This window comes from Macrotis lagotis, chromosome 6 (genome assembly GCF_037893015.1).
Source record: "Macrotis lagotis isolate mMagLag1 chromosome 6, bilby.v1.9.chrom.fasta, whole genome shotgun sequence".
Taxonomy (NCBI): Eukaryota; Metazoa; Chordata; class Mammalia; order Peramelemorphia; family Peramelidae; genus Macrotis; species Macrotis lagotis.
This window is the reverse complement of record NC_133663.1, coordinates 95,940,898-95,956,990: the sequence shown is the minus strand read 5'-3', so window position 1 is coordinate 95,956,990 and position 16,093 is coordinate 95,940,898. Positions and strand designations below refer to the sequence as shown.

Below are 16,093 nucleotides of genomic sequence, written 5' to 3'. Positions count from 1 at the left end.
AAAGTGACTTGAACCTTTTAAAATAGCAGCGCCATTTAGTCCAACTGAACTGCTATTTGGCAACTCTGCATGTGTGAATCTGGCTGTGGGAGTTCTGTGTCTGTTCCATTGAATGTGGACAGTGTTTATCCTGTATGTATCTGTAGAGAGGGCTGCCTATTTACACACATTTGTTCAACCATATGTTCCACTCTCCCATTTCAATCTGCAGATATTTCAACAATATTTTTATGATGACCAAATATAGAATTTTAAAGTGATCCCCAATCTTCAATTGAAACACTAGAATCCAAACTGAGATTTATCTTAATAGAAGTGAAGCAATAGTCCTTTCTATACTGTGCCCTGATAAAACTAGAGTTGGAATGCTGGGAGGCATAGTTTATTTTTTTTTGCATCATATTTTAAGAACGACAATTGGAGTGAAAAATTATGCCATATCAATCATTCAACTGTTATTTAAAATTCCTACTAGGTACTTGGCACTCTATTAAGCCCATAGAAAATATTCAACTAATCAAAATAATTCAAAATCAATGATTTAGGAGTTTTCTCCAAAGTTGTCGATCATAGTTTACCCACTCTTTAACTGTCATTTCCCTCCATCCCTCTCCCTTTCCCCCTCTCACAAAGGGATTATTTACTTTGAAGACAGAAAAATAAAAAAAGTTATCATTTTCCTACAACCTCAGGGTCACACCTTTCTCTAGCTTACCTTGTTCTATAAAGAGCATCAGTTCAAGTTTAGATCAGTTCTAGCATAACACCAGTCCCACAAAATTCACAACTAATTAGCACTAAAATTGTTTTAGATAATTACTGATTTATAGTAATATAGGTTAGAAATACCATCCCCCTATAGTTTTTCATTAATTTCCTTGAGATCTTAAATCTTCTATTTTTCCAAATGAATTTTGTTATGACTTTAAATTTTCCTTGGTAGTCTGAAGGGTATAACACTACATCTACAAATTAATTAGGTAGTATCATCAATTTTATTAGTGTTAGATACTTTTAATTATTCATAGATTATTGTATTCTGTGTTGTTACCTATCAAACAGCAATGCCAATCAAATGTTGGTATTAAAAAGTTGAACCCTTGTTTCCCTGAGAAGCTTGGGATATTTAAAGGAACTTTCCAACATCCCACTGTTTGCTGTTTTTGATCGGATAAGCAGGACTGGAGGAAGTTACAAAAAATGCTGATTAGGCCCACTAAAAATGTATTTTTGTGGAGAGGCTAGGTGGTGCAGTGGATAGAGCACTGGCCCTGGAGTCAGGAGTATCTGAATTCAAATCTGGCCTCAGACACTTAATAATTACCTAGCTTTGTGGCCTTGGGCAAGCCACTTAACCCCATTTGCCTTGCAAAAAAAAAAAAACCCTAAAAAAAATGTATTTTTGTATAATCCTAACTGGACCCTCACAGCAGTAAGGAAATCTTTATACCTCTCTAATGAATTCAATCTCCCCCACAACACAGTGACTATTGCAAATATTTTCATGTCTTCTTGAATATCCCAAAGCACCTTTCTCCTATCCTCTTATCTGAGAACAATTGACCCACTTTGTTAGTACTTCATGCTCTGTTAATAAACTGATAATGCTAAAACTTTGTGCTTCATATTTCACTGATAAGACACTTGCATTATATTTCCCTGATAAAATTGAGTTCATCATCCCTCTATCTGAACATGAATAGCATATTTCATCATGAGTCCTTTGGAAGCGTGGTGAGTCATCATGCTGATCAGAATAATTAAGTCTTTTACAGTTGATTATCTTTACAATATTGCTGATACTATATAGATCATTAAGGTTCTTCTCATTTCACATTGCACCAGTTCACACAGATCTTCCCAGGCTTTTCTGAAACTGTCTCCTGAATTATTTCTTATAGCACAATTGTATTCTATCACAGTCATACACCACAATTTATTCATCTACTTTCCAACTGATGAGCATCCCCTTATTTCAAATACTTTGCCACAACAAAAAATAAGTATATTTTTGCATGAGTCCTTTTCCTCTTTCCCGGATCTCCTTGGTGTATGTAGTTGTGTAAGTGCTGAATCAAATGATTTTCCCAGTTTAATAGCTTTTTGGGCACAGTTCCAAATTGCTTCCTAGAATAGTTGGACTAGTTCACAGTTCCACTAACATAGTCTAGTGAGCCTTTTTTCAAATGTATCTTCTACCATTTGCAAGACAAGAAGCCAACTCTCACATAAAAACACAAAGTCACAAAAGGGGTAGGAAAAAATGAGCAAAAACAAAAAAAAAGACTATAGAAAGTTATGGTGATAGGGAGGATCAAGGCATAAACTTTGAAGAGGACAATAATGTCAGAATGGCTATATGTGAAGCCTGAAAGCAAAATGTAATTTGGTCTCACCCTGGAAGATCTTAAAAAGGATTTTAAAAAACAAATTAGAGAAGTAGAAGAAAAATTGAAAAAGAAATGAGAGAAATGTAAGGGAATTATGAAAAAAGTTAATAAATGGAAAAGATATACAAAAATTTACCAAAAATAGTAACTCCCTTAAAAATTGAACTTGCCAAATGCAAAAGAAAGTACAAAAGTTCACTGAAGAAAATAATTCCTGAAAAATAAGAATTGAACAAGAGGGAAATAGTGACTCTATGAGACATTAAGAAATAATACAACAATATCAAAAAGTAAAAATTAGAAGTATAAAATTTCTCATTGGAAAAACAACTGATCTAGAAAATAGAAGCAGGAGATATAAGATATAATAAAGAATTATGGTGGGGGGCAGCTAGGTGGCACAATGGATAGAGCACTAGTCCTGGAGTCAGGGGGACCTGAGTTCAAATCCAGGCCAAGACACAATAATTGCCTAGCTGTGTAACCTTGGGTGATTCACTCAATCCCATTGCCTTAAAATTAAAAAAAAAAAGCTATATGAGTTATTTTGTTTAATTATTGCCAACTCATTTGACAATTTAAATGAAATGAATATGTACAAAAACATAAATTACTAGATTAATAGAAGAAAAAATAATACTTTAAAAAAAGAATTGAACAAGCTATCAATGAACTTCTTAAGTGCTCAGGATCAGATGAATTCACAAGCAAATTCTACCAAACGTTTAAAAAACAATAACTCACAATACTACATAAACTGTTTGGGAATCTAGGCAAAAGGATCCTATTTATGATGTATACGATATATAAATATAATGCTGATGATACCTAATTATAGAAAATTTCCATAATAAATATCAATGCAAAACTTTTAAATAAAATTCTAACAGGAAGATTATAGCAGTTTATCATAAAGCATACACTATAACCAGAAGGAACTTACACCAGGAATGCTGGGCTGGTTCCATATTAGGAAAACTATCAGTATAATTGACCATATCAATAACAAAACCCACAGAAATTATATGATTATCTCAATAGACACAGAAAAAGCTTTTGACAAAATATAGCATCCATTCCTGTGAAAGTCACTAGAGAACACAGAAATAAAGAAAGCATTCCTTAAAATGATAATCAAAAATCTATCCTCAGTAACCATCAGCAATAATTTTTGCTAATGGGGAAGAAACCTTCCCAGTACAATCAGGGGTGAAGCAAGGATGCCCTTATCACCTCTATTATTTAAAATTGTACTAAAAATATTAACTATAGCAATAAGAGAAGAAAAAAATTAATGAAATCAGAATAGGCAATGAAGAAACAGAACTATCACTTTGCAGAAATGATGCTATTTCTTAGAAAATCCTAGAGAATCAACTACTTGAAATTATCAACAATTTTAGCAACATTTCAGGATACAACATAAACATCAATGTTTTTATATTTGCCAACAAAGTCCATAAGAGAGAGAGCAATTCCAGCTAAAATAACTATAGACAATATAAAATATTTAAAAGTCTATTTGCCAAGAGATCTACTTTTCACAAATTAAAGTCTTTTTTTTTTTTAAAGGTTTTTGCAAGGTAATGGGGTTAAATGGCTTGCCCAAGGCCACACAGCTAGGTAAGTGTCTGAGGCCGGATTTGAACTCAGGTACTCCTGACTCCAGGGCTGGTGCTCTATCCACTGCGCCACCTAGCCACCCCACAAATTAAAGTCTTATCTAAATACTTGGAAAAATATTAATTACTCATGGGTAGGCTGAGACAATAAAAATAATAATTCTAATTAAATTTATTCAGTGCAATGCAAATCAAACTATCAAAAATTATTTTATATAACTAGAAAATAACAAAATTCATCTGAAGAACAAAAGGTCAAGGTTATCAAGGGAATCAATTTAAAAAATTCTGGTAGGGGTCTCACCTACCAGATTTCAAACTTATCATAAAGTGGTAATTATCAAAAAATCTGGTACTGGCTAAGAAATAGAGTGGTGGACCAGTATAATAGATTAGTTATAAATTACATTATAGTCAATGACCATAGTAATCTAGTATATGATAAACCTCAAAATTGAAGTTTTGGGGGCAAACTGGGTATAGATAAACAACTCACCCCATATAAACAAGCTAAGGTCAAAAGGGGAACATGATTTACACCTAATGGGAGATAGCATTGTTGTTGCTGTCCTTCAAAATTGAAGATCATGACATCAGATGATGTCTTGTACAATATATTGCACAGTATATTGATTACAGTGAGGGAAATGTTGTACAGTGACATCCTTCTCACTACCTTTTACAGAACTCTTTTACCCTATGGCCTGAGTTGATAGGAAACAGGACTTCTGGTGAAGGTCTGGATACTGTGGGAGTCCTGGGTCTTTTGGGTATGGTTCTCTCCTGTATCAACAAGGCACCATGGCACTCCAGCAGTGTTGGACAGAAAAGGCCAGTATGTGATTTTTCTGGTGACAAATTGGTGATAACAAAGAATATCCAACCTGTATCATGATGGTCTGATCATCATAAACAAATTAAAAGAGCATAATTCTATCAGATTTATGGATAAGGGAAGAATTTAGTGCCAAAGAAGATATAGCTAACATTACTAAATATATACAAATATATAATATAAAATATAAACTAGATAATTTTGATGATATAAAATTAAAAAGGTTTTCCAAAACCAAAACTAAAACTATCAAAATTGTAAAAAAAAAAAGAAAAGGAGAAAATTTGCAATAAGTATCTCTGAAAAAAGGTCTTATTTCTCAAATAACAGAGAACTATAAAATTTATTAAAATACAAGTCATTTCCCAATTGATAAATAGGTAAAAGATATGAACAGGCAGTTTTCAGATGAAGAAATCAAAGCTATCTATAGTTAAATAAAAAAACCTCAAAATCACTATTGATCAGAGAAATGCAAATTTAGAAAGACTGATCACTCATAGCCATTATATTGGTTTATATGACAAAAAAAAGGGAAAATATTAGATGTTGGAAGGGATATGGGAAAACTAGGACACTAATGCATTGTTGGTGGAGTTGTGAACTAGTCCAACCATTCTGGAAAGCAATTTAGAACTATGCCCAAAGAAACTTCAAATACCCTTTGGTGCAGCAATGCCATTACTAGATCTATATAACAAAGACATCCAAAAAAGGGGGGAATATAGGTGGTGCAGTGAGGGGCGGCTAGGTGGTGCAGTGGATAAAGCACTGGCCTTGGAGTCAGGAGTACCTGGGTTCAAATCCGGTCTCAGACACTTAATAATTACCTAGCTGTGTGGCCTTGGGCAAGCCACTTAACCCCATTTGCCTTGCAAAAACAAAAGGGGGAATATATACAAAATTATTTTGAGCACCTCTTTTTTGGGGGGGTGACTAGGAATTGGAAATCAAACTAGCATATGATTAATTGTCTTTAAAAAATGACAAGCAGGGGCGGCTAGGTGGCATAGTGGATAAAGCACCGGCCTTGGAGTCAGGAGTACCTGGGTTCAAATCTGGTCTCAGACACTTAATAATTACCTAGCTGTGTGGCCTTGGGCAAGCCACTTAACCCCATTTGCCTTGCAAAAAAAAAAAAAGAATAGAATAAAGAAATAACTGTGATTTAAAAAAAATGACAAGCAGGATGTTTCAGAAAAAATCTGGAAAGACTTACATGAACTGATGCATAGTGAAGTAAACAGAACCAGGAAACATTGTACACAGTAACAGCAATATTGTTCAAAGAATTGTTAATGACTTAGTTATTCTCAGCAAGATAATGATACAAGACATTCCCAAAGGACTAATGATGAAACCTTCTATCTCAAAAGAAAGAACTGATATTGTTTGCATACAGCCTGAAATATTCTATGTTTCACTTTGTTTCATTCATTTTCTTTCTTTTATTTGAATCTTCGTGTACAAAATGACTAATATGGAAATGTTTTATATGATTGTATAAACTGTATCATGTATAAACTATATCAGATTACTTGCTGTCTCATGGAAAGGGGGAAGGAAGGAAGGAAAGAAGGGACAGAATTTAGAATTCAAAAACTTTAAATAAAAAATTACAATAAAAATAATAAAAAAAGTAAAGACAATCCCTACTTTCAAGAAACTTTAAATAAAAAATGTTAAAATAAAGGACCAAGAGTCAGAAGTTATAGTTACCTGATGTCCAATGAAAAGAAGCATATATGGAATCAACCTCTATTATATAATCTTTATAAAATATAAAGAGCTCTTCAGGAGATCCTGGGTGGCAAATTCAGTGGAGGCAAGATATAATAAAATAGAAAAATGATATTCCAGGTAGTTACAATTTGGAATAGGAAGTAACTCCTACCAATATGCAAAAGGAAAAAAGAAAAACATGTCCAATAATAATAATACCTACTGATATTTAGAAATAATTGGAACCTGGTGTTGGAAACTACATGGCTTAGGGAGTGTGGTAATGGAATATGAAGCTTTTCATCTTGAGGTCACTGGCTCACGTCCTCCAGGGTTGGTAGAAATTGAAGTCTGCCAGTTAAAAAGGCTGCTCTGGCTGGGGGTGGAGGGCATTGAAGGTAGAAATGAATAATAAAATTAGTGTGACTGTACCAAGTATTAGCACATGAGCTGGTCTCATAAGTGAAACCACAGATTGAAGCTAGGTTGCCCTGGAATGAGAAAGCATTAGCCAGAAAGAGAATGCTGTCTCTCATTTTGGGATCCGTGATCCTCTCAAGACCATTCCTTGGTTTAGAATGCATTCATTCTAATTTATTGAGGTGCTTTCCTGAGCAAGGTGCTGAGTTAGGATTCAGGCAGAATACAAAGGTGTAAGTGATGGTCCTCACTTTCTAGGAGTCTTCTCTGGGGATATTGGGGGCAAGGGGAAATAGGATGGGAAAACGAAGGCTTGGGATTACCTTAGTGAGGAATAGGTCAGAGTCACTGTTGTTCTACTGAGGAATTTAAGCTAAAATTAACATCCAACATTACCATGAAAAAAAAGGGGTGCCATGGAGTTTTGGAGTTCTGATCTTGCAGTCAATGACACTGGCACATACTGACCATGTGACGTAGAACTCCCTAAGAGAGGTTCTTCTTGAATCTCCGGCCCCTACATATGGTGCCAGGTTCAGTCCTGGAGGAGTCTTATCCCTAAAGAAAAAGGTGATGATATCTTTACCACTCTCTTTGATCCATTTCATATCCACTCTATTATTCCAGGAACAATTTTCTTCAAGTTTAGGTTTTAGATCCTATGTAGAGAGGAGTAGAAAGCTCAATACACAGTTTGGGAGAATATTTATTTCTTACACACAAAAAATAATGCTAAGCAGGCATGGACAGAAAGATAAAGCACTTATTAACTTGTATTGTTATATTCCCTCAAGAGGCTGATACTTAAATCTTACTTGAAAAATAAAGTCATTTTGGGACTAATGTCCTGACCATGTTAGGGTCACTTTTATATTTCACTTCATCTATGTGCTGTCATCTCAAAATCCATGTCTGTTGGTTACCCAGGCTTGATTTCTTTCTCTAATGCAGGAACTTTTCAGGCTGCCACTCACCTCCAATGGATGGACCCAGGATTTGCAGACTTCTTGAACTTGTGAGGTCACCTTTCAGACTCAAGTGATGTGAGATAAGGTGAAGGAAAGAAGAGGGCATACTTGGCCTCAATTATTTGGTGAGATGTGAAATGAGATCCTTAGCTGAAAGAACTGGGGAAGAGGTATTGTGGAATGCTTGAAGAGAAATAAGGTTTAGAATAGTATTTCCCCATGTATAAGAAGCACTTTAATTTGGGGGCCTGAAATTTGAAAAAAAATGTATAACATAAAGTTACTGCATTCAAGTTTTATTCATCATAAAATTCATCCAGTTCCTCATGGGAGTCAAAACTGCCATCCATTAGCCCATCCTCATCTGTGTTTGATGACAAATTTTAGAATAGACTGACTGCTCTCCTGCCAGTGCTCTGGTCTGGGGTTGACCACAAGTACTCTCTGGGCAAGTCTGGTGCGTGGACACATGCTTAGTCCATTCCATTTCATAAACCTGAACCACCAGTTGTTTTGATATCAGTCACTTCTTTTTCATCAGCAATTCTTCTGGTCTCCTGCTGAACCATCTTTATGGACACCGGAATTCCAATGGCGCTTTCCTCTTCCATCCATCTCTTCAGTTCCCTCTCTAGATCTGGCCATTTGTCTGACGTGCCTCTCATGGCCTTCTTCTGCAGGGATGTCTTCAGCAGGGTTTCTTCTTTCCGGAACCAGTCTCAGATTGTTTTCTCAGTTGGAGGAGGACCAAACTGATGTTCAGCAGCACCATTTCCATTCACTTTTGCAAACTGGATTTCATTCAGCACTGGATGAAAATAATTTCTGAGCCATTTCTGGGAAGAACATGGCAAAACATAATCTAATATATGGGTAACTTATGTGAAACAATGAGTGCAAAGACAAGCATGAAAAAGCAGGAAATGCAAGTAAAAAAATCTACAACCATTGTGTAAGACAATCCCAGTTTTTTAGACCTCAAATTTCTCAAAAAGGGGTTGTCTTATACATGGGGAAATACGGTACCATAGAGAATGGGATACAGAGTAGATTAGTGAGAAGTATGACCTTGCTTGTAGTGAGGCCAAGTTGAGAAAAAATTAAAAAAAATCTGTGATGGAAACAATGAGCATGCTTTTCTGACTTCCTTCCCCCCTCCCCTTCCCTCCCCCTTTCTTTCCCACCCTCCCTCCTTCCCTCCCTCCCTCCTTCCTTCCTCCTTTCCTTCCTTCCCTCTTTCCTTCTTTTTTTTATTAGAGAAAATGCAATATTGTTTTTTTTCTATTACAGATTCACCTTTTTTTTTAAAAAAAACCTTTTAGTAGTATTTTTTCTAATTGCATGACAAGACAATTTTTAACATTCATTTTTTAAAAGATTTTGAGTGCCAAATTTTTCTCCCTGCATTTCTTCCCTCCTCCCTCCCCAAGACAGCAAGCAGTTTGATGTAGGCTATACATATGCAATAATGTAAAACATATTTCCACATTGGGCATGTTGTGAAAAAAGAAACAACAAAAAAATAGCACAAAAAAGTGAAAATAGTTTGCCTTGATCTGAATTTACACTCCATCAGTTCTTTGTCTTGATAGATGTGGATAGCATTTTTCATTATGAGTCCTTTGGAATTGTCTTGGATCATTATATTGCTGAGAAGAGCTAAAACAATATAGTTGATCATCACACAATATACTGGTGGACAATATACTAGTTCTGCTCACCTCACTCAGCATCAGTTCATGTAAATCTTTTCGGTTTTTTTCTGAAATCTGCCTGCTCATCACTTCTTAGAGCACAATAACATTCTATTTCATTCATATACCACAACTTAAACATTCCCCATGACTTTTTCTTCCTCATTTCAGCAGCATGTGAATCAGAGTAAGGGAGGCAGATGGTGAGAATAACCTTCAACAGGAGTTTGGCAAGCCATGATTGGTGACAAGCCAAGGGGACAAGGGATTTAAGAGGAAAGGATAGTGTCAAAATGAATGAAAGGGTTGAGATAGGAGAGAGAGGAGAGGATAGCCAGTTCTTGGATAAAAGCCTAAAAAAATAACTGAAGGCTTAAGGGATTAGAGGTTACAATGAGGACAACAAACAAGGTTGGGGGTGTATATAAAGCATAAGGAGGGGTAGGATGGCAAAAAATAATAGTCAGCTGAATAAGTTTCAGAATTCTCATATATAGAAGTGAGTGCTAATGGGTGATCAAGACTGACCACTTCTGTGTATAGCTGAGGTGGAGAGGTGGAGATCATGAAGCTTCAGGAGACTAAGAAACTGGTGAATGAAATGAGAGCATTTAAGGGAGCATCAATATAGATTCTGAAGTCCTCTAATTTGAGGGCAGGAGTTGAGGTGGAGGAAAAAGCTAGGAGCCTGGCTCTAAGCTCATGAAGAAATGAAATTTAATAAATAAAAGCTATAAGGATCTGCATGGGATAATAAACTTAGATATTATGAACCTCAAAGGTGAGAGAACATTAGTAACTACTGACCTACATATTAAACTCATTTCCCTATGCAAAATTTTTTCTGAGTCATGTATATATGAATTTAAAGCATCCTTGATCATAGTATTAATAGGGAACAAGCAATCTCTTCCAATCAGCATTCAGCAATTAGCCAAACTCTTATCATTTTGCATTTGACTGAAAGATGTAGAAAATTAAAATCCCTTTATTATGAAAAAGTGATAAGATGTTGCCTTATAATCTCATTTTCAAGGCATCTTCCATGTATCAAGATCATTCAGGATTCCCTGAAAGAATTAACAAAAGAAACAACAAAAAGCAGAGGGGCAGCTAGGTGATGAAGTAGATAAAGCACCGGCCCTGGAGTCAGGAGGACCTGAGTTCAAATTTGACTTCAGACATTTAATGATTACCTAGCTGTATGACCTTGGGCCAAGTCACTTAACCCCATTGCCTTACCAAGAAAACCCCCCAAAAAACCCCAAACCCAAGAATTAACAAAAAAAATCTTTAATTATGTTGACTCTACTTGGTCCCATTTGGGAAAGATTCTGAAGTAGCTTGCCATTTCTTTCTCCAGCTCATTTTACAGATGGGGGTGTCATAGCTAGTAAATGTCTGAGATGAGATTTAAACTCAGGAAGATGAGTATTCCTGACTCCAGCCTCCTTCCCTCCTCTCCACCTTCCCACCCCATCCCACTCAATTTTCCCCCTCCCATCATACTCTAACCACTGTGTCACCTAACTGCTTCCCCCCAAATAACCCTATTTATAACCTGATAATAAACATCACATAAGGTATATCAAAAATTATATATTAAGCAGCTACTATGTCTGAGGTACTGTGCTAAGTATTAGGGATCCAAAAAGAGGTAGCTCTCAGGGAGTATACAATCAAACAGGGAGACATGCAAACAATTATACACAAAGCAGACTATATACAGGATAAAAAGGACATGACTAACAGAGAAAAGTCTTTTTGAATTATGAAAGGTTGGGGAAGGCTTCCCAGTAAAAAATGGAATTTTAGTTGGGATTTAAAGAAAGCCAGGGAGATCAATAATCAAAGCAGACAAAGCAGAGGAGGGAGAGCATTCCAGGTATGGGCTATAGCCAGGGAAAATGCTCATTAATAATATTTACCATGGGGCGGCTAGGTGGTGCAGTGGATAAAGCACTGGCCCTGGAGTCAGGAGTACCTGGGTTCAAATCCAGCCTCAGACACTTAATAATTACCTCGCTGTGTGGCCTTGGGCAAGCCACTTAACCCCATTTGCCTTGCAAAAACCTAAAAAAAACCCCATACAAAATAATATTTACCACTATGATGGAGGAGATCCAGAGCTGACTGTGACCTGAGGAAGGATTTCTTGTAAATGGTGAAATTCCCTAGATCTTCCCATTATATTAACTGCATCAAATCCCAAAACATTACAGAACCTCCTGAAAGAGCTCTGTAATCTACTCACTTATAGGCGGGTCAATTCAGAGAAAAGACCAAGTGGATGAAAAATGTTTATTGCCTAGATACCAACATGGATCTGAATAGATGCCAATAAGTATTTAAAGTAATGGACAATAAGCTGAGCCCAGAGATGAAAAGGAGAGGAGTTGGATTGCTTTCAAGAAACTGCAAAACATTTTTTATTGATCTAGAGGTCCTTATTTTTTTTCTTGAAAAATGATTCTATTAAATCGAGTCATTACACTCAGTCATTTTATTGCTACAGCAAACAAAGCCATTTTAATATTGCAATGCCTCTCATTTGTGATTTTAACTGATTGTCTTAATCTGCTCATCCATTGGAAGTTTTCATTTGGGGGCCCCTAGGTGTCAGAGTAAATAGAGTACTGACCCTGGAGTCAGGAGTACCTGGGTTCAAATTTGGCCTCAGACACTTAATTGCCTAGCTATGTGACCTTGGGCAAGTCACTTAACCTCATTGCCTTAAACAAAATTTTTTTAAAAAAGTTTTCATATGGAAAAAAATGTTAAAAATAATTTGGAGGGGCAGCTAGGTGGCACAATGGATAGTACACTGGCCCTGGAGTCAGGAGGACCTGGGTTCAAATCCGCCCCTCAGACACTTAATAATTACCTAGCTGTGTGGTCTTGGGCAAGCCACTTAACCCCATTGCCTTGCAAAAACCCTAAAAAAAATAATAATTTGGAGCACCTTTCTTTGTGCAGTGAGAAATATAGAAAATAAATTTCTGACATCAGTCCTACTCTCCTATTTGCATCATCATAGAATACTTCATACTTCTAAAGAAAAGAAATTAGAGACACAACAAATATTTTTAAAATTGAAAATGTTCATTTTTGATACCTTAGGAAGGTAAGTGAATCCTGAATCAATGCATTTCATGTCAAACACTGAGGCATAGCTGTACATGCAGAATATTCTCAGATAACTCAGCATTTTAAATGATCACTGTAGATATTATACAATTGTCCCAAAACTTTGCACATTTAAAAAATAATGCATTAAAATTGCACAAGGTCTATATTTTCAATACAAGCCGGTGCTCTGCATGGCCTCCAAAAAATGGAAGATATGATCTTTTAGGGAAGATTAATTGAAGTGTAGCTAGCTGCATGTAGCCCAAGAGCTTCTGAGAGCTGCTACCTCCCTCGGGCTGCAGATGGCGCTAGAGGGCAACGAGCCCCGTCAAGCCTTCAGTGATTTCCTCCAATCCGATGGCCGCAGCCGGGGAGCTTTCCTCCAATCAAACGCCACCTCATATGGCTACAAAGTCCACCTGTCACCTTGTTTTTCTTCATTTCTTCTCCAGCTTTCTTCCTTCATCCTTTCAGCTCTCTCTGGCTTCATCCGCAACCATCCATCTCAAACTCAGGTTAAACTAAACTAAACTAAATGAAAAAACAAAACAAAACAAAACAAAACAAAAATAATAAAATAATAAATAATAAAATAAATAATAAATAATAAAATAAAAATAATAAAATGATAAAATGATAAAATAATAAAATGATAAAAAATAATAAAATCTAATAATAAAATCTAAAATAAATCCATTTTTCTATTGGGGAAAACTGATCCACAGCCCCAGGTGGTGCTTTGATTTGTGATTTTTTTCAGTTATCCCCTTCAAACTTCTGCAAACAGTCATATGTAAATAAGTTGGGAGATGACCCCTCTAGGCACCTGGGATGTTGCTTAAGCTCTCAGATCCTCCTGGTACCTTTCTGGTGGGGGGGGTGCGGTTTTCTCTCAGGTCCTCCACATAGTCTGTGCCTCTCCCCAAGTATTCTCACCTGAGGGACTTTTGCTTCTCAAGCTGATTTGATCAATGTAACTTTTTTTTAAGATTTTATTTATTTTGAGTTTTACATTTTTTTCCCCTAATCTTACTTCCCTCCCCCACCCCCTACAGAAGGCAATTTGCAGTCTTTACATTGTTTCCATGGTATACATGATCAATGTAACTTTCACCCATTTTTCTGCCACTTTTAGACATCAGAATGTCCACACGCACATGCAAATATATTTATATACATAACATATGGATGTATCCACACATAACTCACATGCAAATATATACACATATTTGTGCTGGCAACTGTTCAGCATTGGCACTCTGATAAAGAATGTGCCCAGTGTTCACCTTGAAGTTGAATCTGCATTATTAATATTTTCCCCATCACTTTCTAAAGTGTAGCCTGAATTCTGAGGTGTAACTGTTCACAGAAGAAATTTAGCAGTTGGTTCTTGGGAGCTAGTAGGAACTGTTTCTAACACACTCCTATCTTATATACAGCTCTTGAAAATGCACTAGAACTTTTGGAACATCATCTATTAGATTGAGATGTGTATATACATAATTTTTGTAGATTATACATACACATATATTTAGTCTTCACTTCTCTTATTAATGACTTGGAGTGAACTTTCAGGTGGTTGCTGATTTTTTTAAAAGGAAGATTCTATTTGACTTTCTCTAACCATTTCACTTCTTTAGGAGAGAAGTAGATGTATGAGTTGTTTATAAGATTCTATTTCTTAAATATGGAAATGAAATAGGATCAAATTTTCTTCCTACAAAATTCATTTGGATAAATGTTTACATGATATAATTATATATAAGTTTACATAGTTGCATAATATTTACACACATACATAATATTTATACACACACCTACATATCTGTATAGATACCTAAAGGTTTTTGTGCATAAACACACAGCCCTGTCTAGTACCCAAAATCTATACATAGCCCTGTCTAGTACCCAAAGAGAGCAGAACTGGAGCCTCTTTAGAAGAGAGGAAACCCACAGTAAAGTGGGGTGCAATGGTTTGTGGACACATAATCACCTTGTATTCTCCATTCAGTTTTGCAATAAAATAATAGCAAAGAAAATTTAGACAAAGTGACTGAAAGTTGTGAAATGTGGGTTGAATTTCACTTATTTCAACATAAGTGATGATAGAGCAAGCTTAATTGATTGCATTGATATACATTATTATTTGTAATCAATCACTAGTAAAGATGAGAACAAAGCACTAGTTGGACTATTAGTGGGACAAATAAGACAAGATACTCTGATGGATGCCAAGGAAGGATTTGTCTAAAATACGTATTGAATGACTGTCAGAAAGAAGGGAGGAAAATCATCTCATATGCTGCAGTTTATATTACAATTTATATTCTGAGCATTTCTACCTATAAAAATATGTTGATCTGCTTGCCAGTCTGCAAGGTGATAAGTACAGGTGCTGGGAACTGGCAACAATTCCAGTATAGACTTCTCTAAAAAACTGGTGTGCTACAAGAATATTGACACAGCTGGAGTCAATATGTTTGTGAATGTGACATAACCCAAAACACATTTTTTAAAAGAAAGGTTATAGCATAAAAATCAATGTCATGGGTTTTTCTTAAAGTTAAAACATAGCCTATTAAAAAATATATTATCCTAATAGCTATAATCAAGACTTGCATTTTTAAAATGTGATACTCTCTGTGTAGGCAATATTGAAAAAGTATAAAAATTATTAGAGAAACTTATTAGTAAGATTAGTGAGTCATCATCATCATTATGCCCATCATATTAGGAATGGTTGCTTTCTTCCCCCTCAGGATAGGAAGTCTAGCCTGCTAATCACAATCTGACCAATTGTTAGGAAGTTTTTCTTCTTACTGAACCAAAATATGCCTCCCTAAAACTTCAGCTTATTTCCCAGTTCTACCATTGGGGCAGGAAAGAAGGAAACAAAACTTTATTAAGTGCAGGTAATGTGCAAAGAACAAGAATACAAATAAAAACAAAAAGAAAGATAGTCCTTGCCGTCAAGGAACTTTTAATCTAATGGGGAAGACAAAATATGAAAAGTAGCTAAAAAAGTGGGATGGGTGTGGGTAGAGTTGAAAGTGCACAGAATCTAACCTTAACAAAATGTCTAAAGTCAAAAGACTGGAAAAACCAAAGCCATACAAAACAAAAAACCCCCCAAAATTACTATAAAGAACTATTAAAGTGATGGTAACACTAAAGCAACAAATTAAGAAAGTAAAACACAGTTTGTATACAAATCCAACTAGAATTTTTTGGGAGATATGAAGCATGAGTTTTTAGAAGAGTTAAAAAAAATTTTTTTTTAGGTTTTTTGCAAGGCAAATGGGATTAAGTGGCC

At 35.7% G+C, this 16,093-nt stretch overlaps 1 protein-coding gene across 3 annotated transcripts in view; it reads left to right on the top strand.

Moving 5' to 3' along the window:
• Positions 1–16,093, top strand: part of NAA16 (N-alpha-acetyltransferase 16, NatA auxiliary subunit) — a 168,430-nt gene that overhangs the window by 130,004 nt on the left and 22,333 nt on the right. For 2 of the 3 annotated variants that reach the window (XM_074191742.1, XM_074191743.1), the window contains one exon: positions 7,941–8,008. Coding sequence is in view for 1 of the 3 variants with exons in the window: in XM_074191744.1 (XP_074047845.1) it covers positions 7,941–8,000 (60 nt within the window). In the remaining 2 variants the exon portion in view is untranslated. Of the gene's footprint in view, positions 1–7,940; positions 8,083–16,093 lie in introns of those variants that run through there. The other variant, XM_074191744.1, reaches the window with a different exon arrangement.